Source organism: Mus caroli, unplaced genomic scaffold (assembly GCF_978045245.1).
Source record: "Mus caroli unplaced genomic scaffold, Mus_caroli_1 scaffold_10, whole genome shotgun sequence".
Lineage (NCBI taxonomy): Eukaryota > Metazoa > Chordata > Mammalia > Rodentia > Muridae > Mus > Mus caroli.
This window is the reverse complement of record NW_028227265.1, coordinates 83,079,748-83,102,933: the sequence shown is the minus strand read 5'-3', so window position 1 is coordinate 83,102,933 and position 23,186 is coordinate 83,079,748. Positions and strand designations below refer to the sequence as shown.

Genomic DNA, 23,186 nt, shown 5'->3' with positions numbered 1-23,186 from the left:
TGGGGTCAGTGGAGGAAGGATGAAGGGCAAAGATGTTGCATCCCCAAGATTTTAAGATACAGTCCATTCACTGCACTTTTAATCATGATAGCCACTTAAAAATAAAATGTGGGTGGGTGGGTGGGTGGGTATGCATGTGCGTGAGCACACCATGATACATCTTCAAAGATCAAAGGACAACTTGTGGAAGTCCTTTCTGGTCTTCCACCATATGGATCCTAGGATCAGCCTGAGGTGTCAGGTTTGGTGGCAAGTGTCTTTTACACACTAAGCCATCTCACTGGTAATAACTCTTAACAGCACCTAACTTCATCATGTCTAGAATGGGAGAACTGTGCTGTGACTTACCTACTTAAGAGTGATGGTAAAGAAGAAATAAGCATGGGTGTCGTAGCACATTAAAATCTAGGAAGGTGCCATTTCTGTTACACATCTGTCACATAATCAGCGAAACAACTACCGTAGTTTAGGTTGGGATGCTATCACTAGTGACATTTTTCTATGAGAGTATGAATTATAAGGTCCAAAGGATATACATTTTAAAATAGCTTTTGAGGAATCAACTTCACATTTATTGTATACCTGCTGTATTCCAGATAATGTGCTTGGAACTGGACACAGAAATTGTTCCAACACAACACATTAGTTATGTCTTTGGAATAAGATGTGCTTGATCACTTCTGAGCTACATCTAATGCATCCGTAGGGATGGATAGGCACAGTACTCTAATTTCTGCAAAGAATAGATTTCACTACAGCTGTAATCATGAGCAGTGTTTGTGACGTTCATACAGAGGGATCTGGATATACTGATGAAAATCCAACAGAGGTGGCTTTTTACTAATAAAAATATTTATCAATTTTAATTTTGAAAAAAAAATGGAACACAACCTTTTAAAGGAGCTATTTAGGCCAGGAGTGGTGGTACACATCTTTAATCCCAGCACTTGGGAAGCAGAGCAGATAAATTTCATGAGTTTGAGGCCAGCCTGGTCTACATAGTGAGTTCCAGGACAGTCAGAACTATGTGGAAAGACTGTTTTAAAAGTGTATTTAGGACTTCCTAGAGGGGAGATTCACTAAGTGATTCTGCTTGCTGTCCATCCTCTTTCTGGCACAGGGTTTTCCAGAGCACATGCCCATGGCTGCCTGGAGTCTCTCTGGTAATTGTGTGGATGTTTCTCAGCCAGTTGGGGGGAGGTCTCACATTTGAAACAGCGACCTTTTCATGTGAAGACATTTTATTTTAAATATTACTTTTCACACAGCACAGTTCAAGTTGTGTGTGTGTGTGTGTGTATGCATGCAAGCACACATTTTAATATTCTTTAGTTTCTATAAACTGGACTGAAAACATGGCTAACCATAACTTCTGGGTAATCTCTAAAGCCTTCAAGTGAAGAGAGAAAAAACATTTTTTTCTTGGTAGAATCATAATCGCTTAATGAATAATTTTAAGGGCAGATCCCCATAAATGGCCTCCTTCAAATTCACACTCCTCACAGTGATGGCACAACAGCCACGTAACAGTGATCGCTCACTCACTGGAATACCACTCCAGTTGAAAACTCTAAAATCCAATATTCTCTTTTTATACTCTTTCAATGCATTTGGAAGGTAACGTGGTAAACCTAGGGAATTATATAGAAAGCAAACTTGTCAGCTCATTTCTAATCAAAGGGTCCTAATATAAAACAGCAAAATTAGAAATTCTTGTATTCATTTTCTGCCTAATGTTTTTGGGAGCTCCACATGTTGCAGGAGAGGGAATCCAATCAGGTGTTACTAGACAGACCCATGGTTAGCGGGGAAAGGTTCTCTCTCTAGAATGAACGTCCCCTTCTTACTTACAAACTCTATGTTACACAGTCCGTGTTTCACGATAAATAATATATTCTGTGAAGATGCTTGTTCAACTATCTCATGACTATGTCTTTTTACTCCAAAACAAGCCAAAGTTTTAATACTATAGAAGCCTTTAGGTTAGAACCTCCTCAGTCCCAACAGCTCCTTCAAAGCAGTCTCAGGAGTGCCGCTGCTTGCTGCCTAAGTCCAGGTGCTGAGGGGGCAATGTGAAGGGCTTGAGCGTCGAGCAAGAAAGGCACTAAGCAAAGCGGTCTACATGATAAAAAAATGAACATAAAGACACAGGCAAGTAAGCCATCCTTTCCATAAGCAATGGCGGTTAACTTTTATCACAGACCATCAGTGGTCTGCTTCCTCCTGCTAGGGTTTTTAAGAGAGGAAAAAAAAAATGTAGAACAGGAAGACAGGTGGAGGAGGACAAAGAAAATTAATTGGAAAATAAAATCTGATGTGGGAGAGAAAAATATATTTAGCAAAATATTTTCTTTAAAAAGACCAGAGTCAGTGCTCCTTGCGTTTTCTCAAGGATCCTTAAGGTACCAGGGTGGACCTGGGCTCCTGGACTCCCAAGCAGTTTACCAGAGTTCCAACTCTGATAGATGTCTGTCAGACATTAGAATGTCTATTTATGTGTTAGCCTGGAAAACAAGGTTATGTGACCAAAATAATAACAAATCAAGAGCTGGTTCTTTAAGAAATAGCAAATGCCTGATTGTGGAATTAACATTATAGTAACTCCCCACGTCTGACTTTGGGGTAATGTGTCTCCAAGATACCCAGAAATAGGGTGAAATGATCATGACTAAGTTCATTATAATTCTTAATAACACAAATGAACAAATGAAGTACCGATGTGGGTACTTATTGTGACTATAAATATTATGAGGTCTTGGGAAATGGAGATGAGGATGTATACATCTCTCAGGAGCATTTCTGCATCTTAGAGTCACCAATCTGGAGCAGGATTCAGAAGCAAGATTTAGATCCCAAGTTGCTGTTTAAAGAGAAGAAAGAGCGATGGAGCAAAACAGGAAGTGTGACATCTCTCTGTGTGTGTGTGTGTGTGTGTGTGTGTGTGTGTGTGTGTGTGTGTGTGTGTGTGTGTGCGTGTGTCACCCCTAAGCAATGGCAATGCATGGGAGGGCACCATTGGGCTTTATACACTCAGAACTATCAGCAGTGCTGAACTATCAGGACACTAAAGGGCGGTGGCCACGTCTCTGTCCACATCAAGGTGGGAGAAGAAGACGTCTAAGCAAGTGGCACAGCATAGGAACTGAAGTGGCATGGAACTTCTGGGTCCTTTGGAAAGACTGTAAAACCCATTACTATCTCCACAGTAAAGGGGGCAGCCGTTATCCCGGCACCAAACTGCTCTCCACCACTTTCCTCGCACTGACTATATTCATCATACTCAGAACATTACTTTTTAAAAATTTTTTGAAGGACTTAAAAAAAAATCCCTTTTCCTGGTTGTCAATACAAATAGAAGAAGACCATTGGGATGCGTTGGTCTCAGATCAGACTCTGATGCAAGCTTTAGGGAAGGGACCAACCCACCAGTCCAGATTAGTGATCTCTACAGCTGCAGAAACATTTTTTTTTGGTTTCAATTCCTGAAAAAGAAGTTAGAAAACAGGCTGTTAACAACACAGGTCACACAACTCACAGCCCTCGTTCACAGTCTCAGACTGTGAAGCCAGCTCTCTGGCATAAAGCCCCGGGCCCTGGCGGGTGTATGTGTATACAGGAGGCCAGCTCTCCCTACCGTGGGGAGTTGAATCCACTGTCCACCGTGATGCTGCTGCTATCCATACTGTCCAGCCGGGCTGAGTGGGTGGCTCTCTGGTTGCTGCTGCTATCAGTTTCTTTTGGGGTGAGGAGGGTGAGGTTTTTCTCAAACTTCCTCTGCAAGTCTCTTTCCTTCTCCCTCTCCAGAAGCCACTGCATGGTGCCCACATCATCTCTGTTTTTCTCCTCCTCCGCATTTTTGTTGGCCCCCTCCTCGGAGTCGTCATCGTCAGAGACGTTGTAATAGTCAAAAGAAGCCTCCTGGTTCCCTCCAGGCTCCTGCTGACGTTGGGACGGAGGCATGGCTTGGGCCGCGGATGTCCCAAGGGAAGGTTCCAGTTTCTCACAACGGCCTGGCAGTGTGTCAACGGGTGACTTTGGGTGAGACTTGAGGAGGGACAAGCTAGATTTGTGATAGCTGTTTACAGACAGGGTGCTGTGTAGAGGTTTGAACAGTGTGTCTTTGCTGAAAATTTCTTTCCTTTTGTCCAGGCTGCTGGGTTCTGCGCTGTGATGTTGTACAAGGCGGCCATTGGCTAACCCCTCTGCCACACCACCAGAGGCTGCAGGGCCCCCTCCTGGCCCTTTCGGTGACTCCTCCTTGTGCCCAACAGGTTCCCTGGAAGAATGGGGGGTCTGCCTCTCAGATGGAGACAGCTTTTTTACCCCCTCCACCAAGGTCAAAGTGTCATGGTCCTCCTTATTCTTCCCTAAAGGGGACGGTGCTGTGAGCACGGTCTCGCTCGAGGTGTTGCACTGAAAATAGTCATCCACAGCTGTTTTAGCCGGGCAAGGGCTGAGTTCCCCATAGGACGGCATACTCTCGGGGGTTTTGCCTGGCTCCAGAAGGCTACAAGCACTAGAAGGTTCCTTGCTGCCACCAACTATTTCTGGAATGCATACCTCCTTGTAGCTGGCAGAAGGAATATGAGCCCTTTGATGACCAATCGTTTGCGCAGGCCTTAAAGTACTGTCATCAATGTATGATTGGCTCGGTGTCTGGTCATCTTGGCTGCAGCCTTCAGCCAGGTCTTCCGGAGTCCCGAGTGAAGAAGCCCCCAGGGGACCTTTGGAGTTATCCATCGACCTGGATCTCTCCTTGGCCTTGTTGGACCTCTCATTCCTGGATCTCCGGTCCTGGGTATGGCTGTGGCTTCGGTGCACTTTGGAGTGGGAGCTTCCCCTGGAAGGTTCGGGAAAGGGCATCTCCGTTCTCCTTTTGGCCAGTTCGCCAGACACATCCCATTCTGGCGTCATGGGGAAATGGGACTCGATCACGTTCGTGTTGCTATGCATGATGAAGTTGTCCCCTTTGTGTTCAATGATGAAGCAGCCCTCTCTGGGGGCCCTGGTTAGAGGGTCGCAAAATTCATACTCCCTCTCACCGGGGATATCCAGATGCGAGCCATCCGAAGGATCTCCTTTGGACACTCGCGTCTTGCTGTGTGACCGAGACTTCCCGTGGGACTTGCGGTGAGTCCGGCTCTTTTTACTCCTTCCACTGTGGTGGGCGGAGGACCCGGCTTTGCTCCGGTGAGCTTTTTCTTCTTCAAGTTTCTTCATCAGGGCAGTGTGTCTCATGACATTTTCCACCGTCAAGTCCGGGTTGATCCGCCGGATGATCTCCATCTCCACTTCCCGGGGGATGGTCGTGGGCGTGTCCTCATCTCGCAGAGGCCACTCCTCGGGAGGAAACTGGGCAGAGAAATTGGCCAGCTGTTTGGTCTTGTCTTTCTTAAAACTCAGCCGGAATAACTTGAGGCCGAATTTTTTGGACTGCTTTTCACCATCTTTAGGTTTCGAGAGAGTTTCCGTCTTATAGGAGAAATTTATAGTGCTTTTGCTTTTTTCAGTGGGCGGCACCTGGCAGAGCGGAGGAGGGCAGTAAGGGTCTTTGCAGTCCTTGGCGGGCTTCCTCTGCAGGGTGGAGGCATGCATGCTGTGCACGTCTTCTCGGCAGCAGTGGCAAGAGTCGCAGTGCTTTCTGGGTAATGTCCTTTCCCTGACGCAGCCTGAGGCAGAGGGCGTTATGGTTCCTGGTTGTGGCGAGGTGCACTGAGACCTGTCAGGTACCCTCTCGTCCAAGTGGTACCACTTACTGTTAGTTCTTATGAGGGAGGGAGTAATGAAATAAGTCTGTGGGGTCACAATGAAATAGCCATCCGGAGTCGGATAGATTTTCCTCTCCCGTACCAGTGTGTTTAGGGTATGCCGTAGAATTTCTTGGCTTGGGGTTGGAACACCTAAGAGCAAAAACAGAGATGCTTGTGAGAGGGAGGAAGGGACAGGCTATGGATCCCCATTTTTTTTAGAGTCCTATTAACATTGCCAAATTTGAAGTATCACCTCATGGCATGTAAGCAGGCTTCAAAGGTGTTTATTATGTTTAGTGTGAATCCCAGTTTTCTCTGCTGACTCCTACGAATATTACCACCTAGAGAGTGAAAGGTGTTAAAGCAGGAAGAGGCTTGGGGGTGAGATGGGTGGGAAGGACTCTTGGCCCAGCATGTGTGAGACCTTGCTTGGGTTCCATGCCCAACATCGGGGGCTGCAAGAGAGAGACTGAAGTCAGAGAGCTTGATTGCTGCTGCCACAAACCCTTCTTGAGCATCCTAAAAGAGAGACAATTTTGTAAAGGCCAGGAAAATGATGAAAAGAGACATAAAGTTTAAGAAAATAGTTTTTTCCAATGAGATCACCAGAGAAGGGAGGCATGTGTGTATGTGTGTGTGTGTGTGTGTGTGTGTATCAGGCTGAAATCTTTACATATATGCACACATATATGGAATTACTTTAAAATTAATTTTTATAAATTTTATAAAAGGACAACTAGATTTGACCTCCTTTTCCAAACTTCTTTTAAGTTTGAGATGATAATATAATTATTTCACACACACCCCTTCATTTCATTCCTCCAAGCCTTTCTGTATATCACACCTTGCTCTTTTTTCAAATTCATGGCCTCCATGGGGGCTCCCAGAGATTGACTCACCAACCAGAGAGCATGCATGGACTGGACCTAGGCCTCCTACACAGATGTAGCAGATGTACATATGGGTTCCTTAACTAGTGGCACTGGGGGCTGACTCTGACTCCGTTGCTTCCCTTCGGATTCTTTCCCCTAGCTAGGCTGTCTTGTCTGGCTTCAGTGGGAGAGGATGCACCTAGTCCTGCTATTACTTGATGTGCCAGGGAGGGTTGGTACCCAAGGGGGAGGGGGGCTTTCCTTCTCAGAGGAGAAGGGGAAGAGGGGATGGAGAAGAGGAAAGGTGTGAGGGTGGGACTGGGAGGAGAGGAGAGGAGCTGTGATGAGGCTATAAAGAGAATAAATAAACTGAGAAAAAGAAACAAACCCTTGTTCTCTGTTTTCACTCCTTGTTATTGTATACATGTTTATGTACAGATACACTTAATGTAGAGTTCTCAGTCTGTAGAATGCTTTCCATATATATGTTTTCAGAGGTGACATTTGGTATTGGATAAACAATTGGTTGCTCTTCCCTGGGGGACACCATTTCTCCCATTCTCAGTGTTCTTTAGTTACTGGTAGCTGCACCCATAAGGTCTCACCACCATGTGGTAGCTGCACCCATTAGGTTTCATCACCATGGCTACCCAAGCATGAGGTGAATAAGAGCAACAACAATAGACAGGTCTCAGTGGATGGGGGAGGGGGGTGTAGAGAAAGCATGAGATCTCAACCTTACTCAAAGATCTGGACCACTCCAACATGCCTTGAAATTTTGAAATCCACCACTTTGCATGTTGAAACTGTCTACTGCGGTAGTGGCAGTCAGAAAAGAATGCTATCCTTAGCAAAAGTTAGTTGATGGAGATGGCTTTCCTAGTGTCTTAACTTTTGAGTCCTAATAAGTGTCCACACACACTAATAACTGTCCATAATAAGTGTCCACACACTAATAAGTGTACACTAAGACACTATCAGTTTGATCACTAAGTCTCAAACATCTGCATTTGCTAGAAGATAAATGAAGGGTGGGACACATGTCTCATTGTACTGTGGTATACATAGCTTTCCCAGGGTATTTGTGTGAACACTTAGGCCTTCCCTACCTGAACAGATAGAATCAGAGAGAGAAATCATCAGGAGAGTATAGACTCTCCAGGCTGTAGGCTACTTACTTTCTTCTTTGGGTATTCTGCATTTGTCAGCATCAGGCACATCAAGGGTGGCGATATTTACAGAATTGATTGGAATGGTATAATTTAGAAACAGACCATATCAAATCATATAAATACTGTCAATAATTGGCCCACAAAAATGGCAGTTTCACATACGTCAACCATCACAGTCAACATAGTACAAGGTGGAGACTGGAGCTGGGGTGCTGAGGCCAGACTGCTAGACTGAAAACCCAGTCTATCTTTGTAATTGTGTTATTGGTTAGATTGTTCATTTTTCCCCACCTCATTCCCTACTGTGGTTTAGATCTGGAATGTTCCTGAAGACTCAAGTGTTAAAAGCTTGTTGTTAATGGGAAGAAGTGGTTCTTTTATACAATGAAGCTTAATGGCAGGTCTTTAGGTCAATGGGGCCCTGGAAGGGCAGGGTGTGGTCTGGGCCCCTTCCTCTCTCTTTTGCTTCCAGGCTGTGATCTTACCACAGACCTAAAGGTAATGGGTCCATCTAACCACAGACTGAACCCTTTCCAACCATGAACCTAAATGAACCTTTTCTTTATTTGCAGGCTTTAATTGTAATGCAAAGTTGATGCCTCTTCACACCTTAAAATTCTCACACCCCCAGTGGTCCCCTCCAACTGACCTTTTCCTTTTTTTTGGAGATAGGGTCTCTGCAGAAGTAGTCAAGTTAAAATGAGGTCATTAGAGTGGGCCATAATCCACTGGGAGTAATGTCCTTCTGAAAAGGGGAAAATGACACAGAGAGAAGCATAGGTGGAAGAGAACGACGACGTGAAGAGACACAGGTCAAAGATGGCTATCTGCAAGTCAAGGAGAGATGCTCAGGACATCGTCTTCACTCACAGCTTTCAGAAGGAAACCAACACCCTTGCAGACACCCTGACTTGGGATTTCTGACCTCCAGAACTGGACACTAGAACTTTTCTGCTATTCTCCCTGTACTGTTGTAGCATCTCTAGCAGGTGGTAGCATTAAGGCAGCTGGCAACTTAATCTCTGGGGCATCTATTCTCATAGAGCTGCTGGGAGTTTACATGAACTTGGTGCATGCACAACCACTGTACCAGAGAGCACACACTCAATACACCCTAGCCATTAGCAGTCTCCCCTTTGGGTCAGGACCCATGGAAACCCAGATTATCTTCTAGTGATGTGCTGTAGCAACTGGAACATCTGGGTGAGCTGAGAAGTCTGTGTGCCCTCAGTCTCAACCAACAATGAAAGTAGGGTCTAATGCATTAGATCTAGTCTGACATTCTCAGAGAAAGGAAGTCTGGGCACAATAGAGCAACCACATCTATTCGTGCTCCATCTTTGGAAGACATCCTTAGCAAAGTAGAAAAAAGCTCACACAAGGCATACTGCTTAACATAGTTTCTTTTTGATTAACTAATTTGTCTTGTGTTACTAAAGGAAGTTGAGCTGCTTTTTTTTTCAGAGAGAGAGAGAGAGAGAGAGAGAGAGAGAGCACTAAGTGTGTAAGAGTACCCATAGAGGACGGAAGAGGACTTCAGATCACCTGGGACTAGAGTACCATGTGGTTGAGAGGAGCCTAACGTGTGCTGAGGACCTAACTTGAGTCTTTTAGAAGGACAACAAGCATTTTCAACTGACGAGACATCTCTCTAGCCCATGACTCATATGGAGAATAGTCATTACTGTTGGTCTTGGAAAACTCACAGATTCATATAGAATCATAAGCACAACATAATACATGCTACTTTCCATTAAGATAAAATTTCTCTAGTTATTCCCAAATAAAGGGACAAGAACTATCTGTGTTTTATACACTTTTGATTTTCAGCCACATCAGTCAATCAACATTTACTTTGAAAACAACAAGAACAAAAGTCCCACAAATATAGTCCCCTTGTGATCCAATCTATTTACACACTTCTACCTTGACTCTTCTGGTTCAACTGAAAGTTGACACTATTTATTTTACGTTACTTTTAAGCCTTAGTATAGTAACTGATATTTCCAGTCATCTTGCTAACCCTTGCTAACCCTGAGTCTACTAGTTCTTCTATTAGACACTTGCAGGGATAACCTGACAGGGGGCTGATAACTTGCATGCTTTATCACTTCCAGACACTACACCTGGAGTTTATCATCAATCAGAATGGGAAAGGGCCAAGAACAAAAATAAGCTCTGTAATCTAATAGATCTAAAGCTGCACCTCTCCTGTTTCCATGCCTTCACATTTCTCAGAACTACATTTTGCTTTGAACCTGCAAATATGAATTAATTCTCAGAACAGAGAACACACATGTGTGTGCTTTATGGAAAACATTTTAGATTAAAAGGTGTTTTTATTTTAATCCAGGACTTGTGTCCATTGTTCTGACTGGCCTCGAAGCCATGGGTCAAGCAATCTTCATCCATTACCTTCAAGAGTACCTGGGACAACAGGCACACGGCGTCATGCCCAGCTTTAGATGGACATGTTTAATGGCCATTATTGTGTTATAATTCTCATTTGTGAAGAACACTGGCTGTGTGAGAATTCAGGAAGATGAATCAGAGAGAACACGAAGTGTTCAGCAGCCAAGGCTAAGCCAGCTTCTACCCCGCATCTAGTCTCACGGTCCTCTATTTGCCTGAAGTGAATCAGCCTTGCCTCCAGAAAGGCTCGATTCTAACAACTTAACAAGGATTAGCCCAATGTAATTGAGCACCTATCCTGGATAAAAGGGTGAATAGTTCTTTAGAAATCTGAAAAATAAGTATTCTCTTAAGATCTTTTAAAAAAAGAAAAAAAAAGTCCTTAGGCGGAGGGCATTGTTCTGTGGTAGAAGACTTGTTTGGCATGCACAAGGCCCTGGTTTCAGTCTCCAGCATGGCCATGTCTCTCAACACACACACACACACATACACACACACACACACACACACACACACCACATACATACCAACACACACAAAATCAAGCATGAGCATGCAATTCTGTATTAGAAACTGGTGCATAGAATTTGTTGAGCTGATTTTCAAAGTTCAGCTCATAGCAGTGGGGGCGCGGGGGGGGGGCAAGGATATGGAGCCTGAAGTGTCCATCTCCTATATCCAGGAAGGACTCCCAGAGGAGGGATGAAGACACCAAATCACACAAAACCTCTGACCCAAAATTTCGAAGTGCAGGGACAAAGATGGAGCAGAGACTGAAGGAATAGCCAACCTTGACTGGCCCAACTTGAGACCCATCCCATGGGCAAGAACCGATCCTTGACACTATTAATAATATTGCTATGCTTATAGACATCTGTAATGCTTAGCATAGCTGCCCTCTGAGAGGCTCCATCCAGCAGCCAGAGGAAACAGATACAGAGATCCATAGCCAAACATTAGATGGAGCTCAGGAGTGTTGTGGAGAGTTGGGGGAAGGATTGAGGAACCTAGAGTGAATAGGGACTCTACAGGAAAACCAGCAGAGTCAACTAAACCTAGACTTTTGGGGGCTCCCAGAGACTGAACCACCAACCAAAGAACATGCAAAGGATGGACTTAGCCGTTTCCCCAACCCCTGCACATCTGTAGCAGATGTGCAGCTTCGTCTTCATGCAGGTACAACAACTGGAGCAGAAGCCTACCCTGACTCTGTTGCCTGCCTTGTAGATTCTGTGCTCTAACTGGGCTGCCTTATCTGGCCTCCATGGGAGAGGATGTTCCTAGTCCTGCAGTGATTTGAGGTGACAGGGAGAGTTGGTACTCAGGGGAGCCTCCTCTTTCTTAGAAGTGAAGGGGGAAGAGAGGATGAGGGGAGGAGCTGTGTGAAGTGGGGACCGACCGGGAGGAGAGCGGGAGTTTGAAGAAAAAAAAATAAGAAAATGTATACTCTCATTTGTTTCAGTGTACCGTTTTACTAGGAAACTTCACTCTTTAGAATACAGGTGTCCAAAGTACCGAAAGATCACATTCTAAACTATCTCTCTTATCTATTCATAAAACATGCATCAAATATAAGAATTCAAATATTTTAGTAATACTTTGTGAGACTTCAACTCCCCCCCTTTTTTTCAAATAGTAAACTACAAAAGAAGTTAACAGTCTTACCTTTAAAACAAAGAAGGTATTAAAAACCCTCCAGACTCCTAGTATTGTCACTGAAAATAGATTTTTCAAGGAGAGTTTAAACAATGTTAAGTTCTCAAGGATGCTTTGTCCTGACATAGCTAACAAAAAGCAACAAATAAAGGAAGGAGAAGAAAGGGAGGAGGGCAGGCATGGCAAGAAGATGTCATTTTCTTATGAAATACTAGTTAAATGTTTACAGCTATTAAGTCATGCATAATGGTGTACATCTGTAGAGGCAGATGATAAAGAACATTCAAGGCCAGCATGGCCTACACAGTGAGACTGTGCTCAAAAAACAAAATATTTAAACAAAACTAGAGGGTAAAAAAAGAGCTATTATTAAGAAAAATTTAAATAATTATTACTGTGTCCTGGACCTGGGTTTTTTGATGTTTATCTATAAAGAACCAATTGGTAAATCTTGTATGATTTGTGAGCCATGTGACCTCTGTTGGCAACGTCTCTGACTCTACCGCTATGTACAAGGAGCCAAGGATAATACGGAGACAACTGTGTTCCAATAAAACTTTATTCACAAGGACAGGTGGTGCAGTTCTTCAAGGCCTGTATGTAGGCTGTACTTGGTAAAATCTACTCGGTGTCCTTGCAAATGTTTAGGTGTGCCCAACAGGCATGAGTGTGTTCCACAGATGGGAAGGTTTGATGGGTGCATCTTTACCACGGAAGCTGGCAAAGCAAGTACTATTTTAAGCACCACCATTCCTTTCTCTAGGATGTACTGTAACTTGGTGGGACAATTTGTACTCAGCAGGGATGAGCATTTGACCATCGCATACCAGCTCTGCATCCTTGCCTGTTTCTTAGTAACAGGAGGCATGGAACAGCTTCTGAGAAAGGCACGTGGCTTCCTGTGAAGCTGTGTTACTAACAACGTGAAGACTTTAAAAGCAACTGGACTGTTTGATGTCTGAAGCAGGAGAATTCCAGAGGGCAGTGTTGGCTGAGAGCACCCCCTCCTCTTCCCTGGGGATCGGTATGTCTGTATATCTCAGTACCAGTGGGAAAAGGTGTCTGGCCACTTTAAAAGATTAACCATAGGTTGAAAGGGTAGCTTGATGTCAGTGTTTGAATAGCCTACATAATATAAAAACACTGACGTTTAAAAGATGGGGAGGGAGCAATGGCACACACCTTTGATCCCAACACTCGGAAGGCAGAAGCAGGAGGATCTCAGAGTTCAAGGCCAATCTGATCTATAGCGTGAGTTCCAGGACAGTCAGAGCTACACAGAGAAATCCTGTCTTGAAAAAACTAAAAACAAAACAAAAAAGAACAATAACTAAACAGGGAATGTAAGTGAGAAAAGTGGGGGGGGGGGGAATTAATGGACAGGAAATGCAAAGTTTCTTTGAGGCAAAAGATCAAGTATGGAAACCAATGATGGAGGATGATGTTATGTTATTAATCTTTATATAGTTGGTTCTTCCACTCTTCCCGAGTTGGGGGTAGGGGGGACTGGAAGGGTGTTTTGCTTTCTACATCTTGTCTTCAGGTCAAAGCAAGATTGTTTTATCAATGCAATATTCTGCTTTATCAATTCAGTATTAGGGGATAAGATATGACCCGAAGGTCTTTTTCTAAAGACATGCAGTATAGGCAGGAACAGGGCCACCTTCTAAGTCCTAGCTGACTCCTGGGACACCCCTCAAACCTAGGACCTGGGTAAATGCTTACTGTTGCATATCTCTGGTTGGCTGTGGTTGCTCACCAGCCAGCCAGTATTACTGTAGCAAAAGCCAATCCAGCAACAGCGTATATGTCCTAAATTCTCTTTGAAAAGCTGAATGGGTGTCAAATATACCATGCATTCATTTTTAATGTGATTCCTGTTTCCATCTAGAAAGAGGGACAGTAGTCATCAACCTGGAAAACTGGCAGCCCCATAAAGTGCACACTGCCCATCTATGTAGACAGGTGCGCACACAGAAAATGGCCGAGAGACTGCACATCACATGGGATTTTGAGATTCTCTTGTAATACTGAATTTAGCATTGCTGGCTGGGGGCAACACTCTTGAGATGGGGCGTGGGTGTTCAGTATATTCCACTCCAAACAACTGTCCCCACTGGGATCATCAAGGACCATTTGAATTGAAGTGGCATTACCGTCGTCGTCGTCGTCGTCGTCGTCGTCGTCGTCGTCGTCATTTTGTAATATTTAAGGGGAAAAAAAAAGCGGGGCTGGAGAGACGGCTCAGTAGTTAACACTGACTGCTCACTGAGACAACCCGGGTTCAATTCCCAGCCCCCATGTGGCAGCACATAACAGTCTGTAACTCCAAGATCTGACACTCTCACACAGACATATATGCAGGCAAAACACCAATGCACATAAAATAAAAAAATAAATTAAATAAAAAGGAAAAGAAGTGATTTTTTTTTCCTTTTAAAACGAAGTCTCAATTCATGAAGTAACATTTTCTAAGGGCGTATTGGTTCCTAGCACAAACACGGAGGACATATTGATTTTATTATTCTCATTTCTGTAGTCAAACTCTTAGGACTAAGCGTCCCACCTGTTTCTGAGGATCCTGGGTTTATACGTTTAAGGAAGGCCCAGCTGCAAATGATGAGTAGACTCTTGGTCATTTTCACCGATTTCTTATGATACTGACTTAATTTTTCCCCTTAAGTATCAAGTTAAAAAGTATTATAACAAATTATAAAAATAAGTTAAAATAAGATAAAAGGTAGTATGCCTACAGTACTATAAAAGATATTATAACTAAAGGACTGACATTATTATTATTATTTTAAGTCGTAGAAGAAAGTTGTCTATTCAGTTTGGGTGAAGATTCCCCCCCCACCCCCCAATGTTCCTTTAAAGCCCTGGAGCCCACATTCACAGCCCATATCACAGCCCACACCCACAGTCTACATCCAACAGCCCATACCCACAGCCTACATCCAACAGCCCACAGCCACAGGCTGCATCCAATATCCCACACCCACAGGCTGCATCCAACAGCCTACACCCACAGCCTACATCCCTAGCCCACACCCACAGCCTGCATCCAACAGCCCACAGCCATAGCCTGCATCCCTAGCCCACACCCACAGCCTGCATCCCTAGCCCACACCCACAGCCTACATCCCTAGCCCACACCCACAGCCCTTTGGAAAGAGCTCCATTCGTTTTCATTACCTGGGAAACATGTGGTCAGGTGTTCCATCAGCGCCTCCTGGGTGACAGGCTTTCTCGCAGAGTTCATTGCAGAGATGGCCAAGCAAAGGATTTCCCCGAGTGGAATAAACTGAGACTGACTGATGGGGGACATACTGATTGGTGACACATCACCTGCGGGAAGACAAATTTGCAAGTGAGCGGGCTCATTAGAACACCCCGCCATTTGTCACACGCAGCCCTTCACATGTGCACGCCCTCCCATGCCTCTCTTCTAGTCCTCGAATTAGGAAGTCAATCAGCTCTGAACACCGAAACGTGCCGGGATCACAGCGGACTCCACTCCTGTGGAAAGACTTCCACGCACAGTGGATGCTCAAATCATCTCGGCAAGCAAAACTCCCCTTTAAAAACACGAGCTCTCCTAACCATGAGAGTGCTAACATCTTGTAACAAACGAGGCTCTGAAAAATAATTTTTGATTTTATTACTATGGGGATGATTTATGAAACAACTGTTCATATTCCAAGAAATGCATTTGTGGGGAGAAACGGTGACCCATTCATTCAAATGTTGAGGGTCTTCCTGTGCCCGGGCATCTGGCAGAGGAATTGGGAGCTCACAAAGATAGAGGAGCAGCCCTTCCACAACTGTCTTTGCCTTGGAAGACTTCTATTTGAGTGGAGGAGGCAGCCATGGAGATCAAGGTCACGGTGTTGTTGACACACACACAGCAGCCAACTGAACAGCCAGCCCAGAAGAGAAGACAGGTCAGCATCATATACAACTGACAGCGGGACTCGGTTGTAGGAGACTCTGGGAGTTTTCTAAGGCCTTGAGATCTGTGTCTGATGTCAAGGGGCATGAGGGCGGTTGTTGCCTGGGAGGTGGGGATGCGTTCAGGGCTGTAGAGAAGGAGCCCAGCTCTATAGGAACCACCATGGGACCACAGTTGAGCGCTCAGGGCTTTCATCCTTTGAGGAACAATGGCCAGTGGAAGAAACTTAAAGAATAACGAAGCAGATGTGAATTTAAGAAGACTGACTGTGGCTGCCCGGCAGATGATCTCCTGGAAGGAGACAGAGCAGTTTACAGTGGAATAGACACCATGACCTTTTTACCCATTTGCCTGCTAGGAGGGATGACGGAGACAGGGGAAGCTAAGAACTAGCACTGAAGGGTGAGAGATGCCGATTCCTTAAGTATCAGCCAGTAATGTAAACTTGGCTCTCCGACTCAAAAATCTTTACAGTTTGCAGATGGTCCAGCTGTGGGTCCCAAGGATTCCTAGAATTTCCTAGACATTTCTGGGGTGGGGATTGTTTGGTTTTGGATCCTGGGACAAGACACTGAGGTGCATATTTTACATAACAAAGCAGACCTGGCCTCCAGGTTTTCCCAGCATCCCTCAGTCCCTATCTGGCATACCCAGTCCCCAACCTTGAACTTTCCTGCCCAGGGACTAGGCTGCCCTTCCAACACAGGCTCTCTCCTCTCCTTTCCTCCTCTCCTCCCCCTCTCCTCTCTGGCTTTCCTCTCCAGCTCCCCCTCCCTCGGCCCCTCCCCTCCCCTTCCTTCCCCTCCCCTCCTCTCCCCTCCGCTCCCCTCTCCTCTCCTCCTGAGTTCAATTCCCAGCAACCACATGGTGGCGTGGCTCACAACCACCTGTAATGAGTGAGATCTGATGCCCTCTTCTGGTGTGTCTGAAGACAACTACAGTGTACTTACATGTAACAATAAGTCAATCTGAGCCGGAGTGAGCCAGGACAGAGAGAGCAGAGGTCCTGAGTTCAATTCCCAGCAACCACAGATGGCTCATAACCATCTGTACAGCTACAGAGTGCTCATATACATAAAATAAATAAATAAATCTTTAAAAGAAGATTTATTTTAGTTTATGTATGTATTTGCGTATATGTGCATGTGTATATGCATGTGTGTGCATTGCCTATGCAGGCTCCTGGAACTGGAGTTACAGGCCATTGTAAGCCACCCAATGTGGGTGCTGGGAACTGAATTCAGATACTCTGGAAGACATTTCTTGGTCTTAACTGCTGAGCTATCTCTGCAGCCCCTCCCTCTCCTCCTCCCTTTTTAAAAAGATTTATTTATTTTATGTGCGTGCACTGTAGCTGTCTTCTGTTACACCAGAAGAGGGCAGCAGATCTTATTACAGATGGTTGCTGGGAATTGAACTCAGGACCTCTGGAAGAGCAGTCAGTGCTCTTAACCGCTGAGCCATCTCTCCAGCCCCCTTCCCTTTCTTTTTATTGTTGCTTTTTGAGCATGCTTTCTCAAGTAATAAGCTAACACGGCTGGCTCAAGCCAAGGCTCAGATCAGCCTGAAACACTGAGTGATAGCCTCTCCAGAAGCTATCTGGGTGCTCTAAGGTAGACCATCCGCCCTGCTGTCAGCATTTACGGCTGAGATGAGTTACATCTTCTAGGCTGTAGAAGAATACAGAGGGCTCCAAGGGAAAAACTTGCCCCCAACTTTGAAATGATGTAATGAATGAAATCAGGCACCGGAACTGGAGATCCCTGAGTGCTGGGCTAAATCCAGCAACTGTATTGGTCGGGGCAGCAGAAACAGTGCCCGACACTTGGGGCTTGTGTCCCTCCCCCAGCCCAATTCCAGTTCAGTCTCCCCTCCCCAGTGCATCACTAGGGGGCTCCATCAGCTCTGCTATGGCTTCAGATGGGTATGGGAGGAGCAGGTCAGAGTACTTACAGACAGAATCTAAATTCAGCATGGGGGGGGGGGGAGGCAAGGAGACGTTTTAAAGAATCAGCAGAAATTAGGGAAGGAGCTAACATAGAACCCACACACTCTGGAACTTCCTAAAGCAGAGCCCTCTGAAGAGCTTTTATAATGTCTGGTGGAGGAGGAGCGGTTAGAAATGAATGCAAGGGATTTCTGGTTTCTACTAGGAAAGTCAGTTTTGTGCACTGGGTGGGCGGGGATGTTCAAACCACAGGGCAGACTCAAAAACAAACAAACAAACAAACAAACCAAAACCAAACCAAAAGACCGGCTGAATTGTGTGGGGAGGACTATCTGAGTGGACAGGCATACAGCAGTGTATTTAAGCTCTTTTTTTTTTTTTTTAAAGGATACACAGTTTCCAAACATGATCTTATTCAAAAGCACAGGTGAGCTTGGGCTGATACTGCAAAGCCAGGGAGGGGGATGGGCACAGCCAGTGCCCTTCAGGCTCTCTGTAACCTGACTTTGACTTGAGAGGTGCGGAAGCTTGAGTTTTCTCTAAGTTACTACTCTAGCCACAGGGACCGCAAAGTCTTCCGGAATGAGTCTAAAGGTCGGTGGTAAGGAGGATGGGGTCTGCCACCAAAGGGGAAACCCAAAGCAGATTCGACCATCTTTGGATCCTTCAAAAAGTAAAAACTGCTCAGAAGACCAAGCCGCAAAGACACCACTCTGTGCTTTTTGCATAGCTTACAAAAGGCTTCCCTACACAGATGCCAATTAGCAAAATCAACTAGTTTCTGCTTGCCCTTCCGCATTACAGTTCATTTCTGTACATCCTTAGCAGCTTCTTCTCATTCACTGAGCACCACCCCCCCCACCACACACACACACACACACACACACACACACACACACACACACACACACAGCGAGAGGCAGAAACTGAGCACTCCTCAAGTATAATTGCAAAAATAAATAAATAAATAAATAACCCTCACATTTCACATAACAATGAATATGTACAGTAACTTTTTTTTCCTGGGATACAGAGAAAATGAAATGGGATGCTCTAAATATCAGTCTCCTGGCCATCTCATTGTTATCCTGCTTTAAGAACATTACTTCCCTCCCACACCCATTCCTAGGTCAATCCACTCTTTGTGTACCAGCGCTCCCTTGCACACGGTCTGTACCAGCACCCCCTTGCACACTGTCTGTACCAGCGCTCCCTTGCACTCCAGCTGCAGAGCCATGCCACGTCTCCCACATGCCCACTCCTACTGAAAACTCCCATCATCTCTCACCTGGTCTGCTATAATAGCTTCATGGCGTTCAGCCTTTCTTGCTTGGTTTTTAATAGCCCCTTTCTACAAAGCAGCCAAAGTTCTCTCCTGAGAAATCATAAATCATACCATTTCCCTGCATTGAACCCCACAGCACTGCCTTTGACACTTGGAGAGAAATCTGACTCCTTATAAGTTCTACAGGATCTGCAGAGTTCCATCTGCCCACCTCTGTGGGATCAACCCTCCCCCACCCCCACCCCCACTCACCAGCTCCCTTCTCATGACAGGCTCACGACCTTGTGCTTGCATCCTGCCAGGTTCTTCCTGAACTCAGATAAAGTTCTTTGTGTGTGTGTGTGTCTGTGTGTCTGTGTATGCATCTATGTTTCTGTCTGCATAGGTCTGTGTGTATCTCTGTCTCTGTTCTGTGTGATTGTATGTGTGTCTGTCTTTGTGTATATGTGTGTGTCTGTGTGTCTGTGTGTGCATGTCTGTCTGTCTGTATGTTTTTCTGTATGTATGTCCCTCTGTGTGTCTGTATGTGTGTCTGTGTACATATATCTATGTGTGTGTGTGTGTGTGTGTGTGTGTCTGCATTCATCCACCACACAGGTTGTTCTGGGATAGACTTTTTCAGGACTTGCCTCTTGTCATCATGTACATCACAAGTCGAAGACTATAGCTTTGGGAGCACCACTCAGACCACCCAAGGCAGTGCTGTCTTTGCTCTCTGAACATGTGTGTGCTCGTGTTTATCGATTACTATCTGTCTCATCCACTAAATATAAGCTCCACAAAGAAAGAAACACCCTGTTCCTAGTACAGTATACTGCTTACTCTAGATAGCCACTACATGTTTAGTAAACAAATACTTTTGGGGGGGCGGGTGGTCGAGACAGGGTTTCTCTGTGTAGCCCTGGCTGTCCTGGAACTCACTTTGTAGGCCAGGCTGGCCTCGAACTCAGAAATCCACTTGCCTCTGCCTCCTGAGTGCTGGTATTAAAGGCATGGTCCACCACCGCCTGGCTAACAAATTCTTTTTAAATAATATAAAAAGTAAAGAGTATTTTTTAAAAAAACAATTTTAATTCAAATTTTAGTAATTACAGAACAGAGACCAAATATACTAAACCATATTATTAGACTCTTCCTAATTAATTTCATGACAGATGGCCCCTAAACACAGTATTTATCATAGAAAAATGTCATATATTAGGTGAAGTTTAGGATATGCATTTAAAGAGATCATTGGATCTCAACACAACAAAGCACCTTCAAAGTTATCAAGATTTCCTGGGGACCTTATATCAACATGAATGACGAGCCAACTAGTCATTCCTAAAATATGCCACTAGAAAATTCCTCCAAGTGCTGGAGAGATAGCTTAGTAGTTAAGAGTGCTTGCGACTCTTGCAGATGATCCAGGAATAATTCCAAACACACATATGATGGCTTGCAGCCATCTTTAACTCAAGTTCCAAGGGCTCTGACACCCTCTTCTGTTCTCTACAAGCACCAGACACATGTCTATAGTGTACACAGATATGTGCAGACAAAGAACACATACACATAAAATGAAAATAAATCATATTTTAAAGGAAAATTCTTTCACTTATTTTTTTCAAAGAAGACAAGAAACCAAATACTTTTAAAATATACAACTCAAAGACACCAGCATTTTACATAAACTATGAATTGTAGCTTACTTGTCTTTATTTTTATTTTTACTTTATTTATGGATGCTTATGTATACATGTATGGTACATGTATGTTACCCTCAGAGACCAGAACAGAGTGTTAGTCTATGAAGCTGTTACTGGCAGTTGTGAGTCACCTGACGTGGATGCTAGATATGGAACTTGGATGCCCTGGAAAAGCAGTAAATTCTTTTATTTAACCAGTGGGCCATCTTTCCAGAGCCCTACTTGCCTATAATTCATAGGACAGATTTTTCTACTGTCAGAATGTGTTTGAACGTAGTTAGTGAAAGTCAACCAGGAGCTCATAAGTACTTTGTGGGTTCAAGAATTCTTTCTGAGCAGCTACCATTTCACCCTACCATTCCAGAAAAATAAAACAAAACAATATGAGTAACTAGGCTTTATTGTAGCTTTCTTTTCTTTTTTATTTTTAAAATTCTACTTAAATATTTAAACAGTTGGGGTACAGATGCCCTAACTAGGATAATTCAGATAATATCAAACTCAGAGTAAGCACTGAATGTATTTCTCCTAAGTGAACTGAAAATGTGCAAAGACCAGAAAATGTTTCACTCCTAAGGGGAAGAAGAACATTTAACGTTTAAAGTGGGTCAGTCAAATTGTGGACTAATAAATAGTGTTTTCTAATAAATTACTCTGTGAGTTGATTAGCATGAGGAATATAAGCTAGTGGGATGAATGAGGAGAGCCAAAGATGGTCCCACTACCATTAGAGGGAAGAAAAAAACTACAGAGCATGAGGGGCCATGCTGACCAAGCATGGGGAGCTGGTAGCTCTGGGGCTCAACTGAAACAGGCTGGGGTGGATGAAGAGAAAAGCTGAAACCTGATCCTGGTAGACCAGAAGGCTTAGAACTTCTTCTTCTGAATCAAGGCAATTCCTGTGTTTCATATTGTGACATGCATGTGAGAGAAAACCAGTCACAGGTAGCTGCAGAATAAAGTAGTACTGACTCTTGCCACCCCCACATCAACATAACAGATCTGACACAACAAGACACCCTAGATGCACGCCGCCTGTATCTTCCAGTCTACCCATCCGTGTTCCTCACTTCCCTCTTGGAGAATGTCACTAACTAGCTTTTACTCGCTGTTTTATCTTCCTATTTCTGGCCAGTTACTTTAGTTGGAATTACTTCCTCTCACACCCTCACCTCTCCCTGCAAATAACCATCTATTCAAGAACTACGTAGTGCCTATCAAATACCTTTAGAAACTCAAGCTCCAAAAGGGTTCCTATCAGGGTTCTCTTTCAGGAGGAGAGGGTACACATTTAAAAATAATACGTAACACACTACAATAAAACCCTATCTTTTATGGATGACATTTTCTTCTTTCCAGTCATTAAGTTCAGGCTTGCCTCATTCATATGAGAAAAACTACACAACTCTTGTGATATTTATGACAACTTATATTCACACACATGCGCGCGTGTGCGCACACGCGCACACACACACACACACACACACACACACACGAGCGTGCACACACACTATCAATTATTATGTTACCCCATGTTCTATTTTTCAGTGTAAATGTTCATTTAATTTCTACTGTGGGTTGAACAGCTTCTTCTATCCTTCATGTAATTCATATCCCAGATTCTAAATTCACATACCTCATTCCAATTCTAAACCATTAGTTGGGAAACTGACCTGTATAGAATTGGGACACTCCTATTTTCTGATGGCATCAGGAGATACCCAGCTAAGAACTCACTTGCCTTTTTCTTTTTAAATACCATGCGGTAGTCTTCATGTTTATGGGATATATGTTGGGAGGGCATCTATGTCACAGTGTATGTATATATGGAGATGGCAGGACAAAGTTCAGGAGCCAGCTTTCCCCTCTCACCACCTATTTCCTAGGATTGAACTCAGACCGTCAGTGCTGGTGGCAAGGGCTTTTACCAACTGAGCCATTTTACTGGCCCAGGATCCAGTCTCATAGTTAATTATCTAGGAGCCTGTTTCCTTGTCTATAAAACAAGGGACAGGTGGAATTATAACAGTGATTTCTTCATGCTCCAAAAGTCTACCATTCTCTATTAATTCAGCAGGATTTGGGCTAAATAAATAAATAAATAAAATCACAATACAATTCTCATGTCCAGCTGTATTTCCAGGTGTTGTAAAAATTACTTCTGTGCTTATCTGACCTGGAAGAGGCTTTCATTTTGAAAGAAATGGCTAGATGTACCAGCTACCCTATTTTCCTCTTGCATAATAAAGCCTTCAGAGTTCTAACTCGGGTCTCACTGAAGTTTGCTCCCCAGGACTCATGTGCTTCACCTATCCCTTCTCCAGTCTGCCAAAATTCATACTGGACTTAAAATTATGGCTACCAGTAAAATTACCACTTGCAACAGAGATGGCAAGCCCCTCATCAAACATGTGAAACGTGCTTGTGAGATGCTCAGAGCCCACAGGGATG

The 23,186-nt window shown here is 44.3% G+C and overlaps 1 protein-coding gene across 6 annotated transcripts in view; it reads right to left on the bottom strand.

Moving 5' to 3' along the window:
• Positions 1-23,186, bottom strand: part of Stox2 (storkhead box 2) — a 235,392-nt gene that overhangs the window by 11,071 nt on the left and 201,135 nt on the right. For all 6 annotated transcript variants that reach the window (XR_015048652.1, XM_029480538.2, XM_085843961.1 and 3 more), the window contains 2 exons: positions 15,058-15,210; positions 3,635-5,900 (listed from right to left, as the gene is read on the bottom strand). Coding sequence is in view for 5 of the 6 variants with exons in the window: in XM_029480538.2 (XP_029336398.1) it covers positions 3,635-5,900; positions 15,058-15,210 (2,419 nt within the window). In the remaining variant the exon portion in view is untranslated. The remainder of the gene's footprint in view (positions 1-3,634; positions 5,901-15,057; positions 15,211-23,186) is intronic.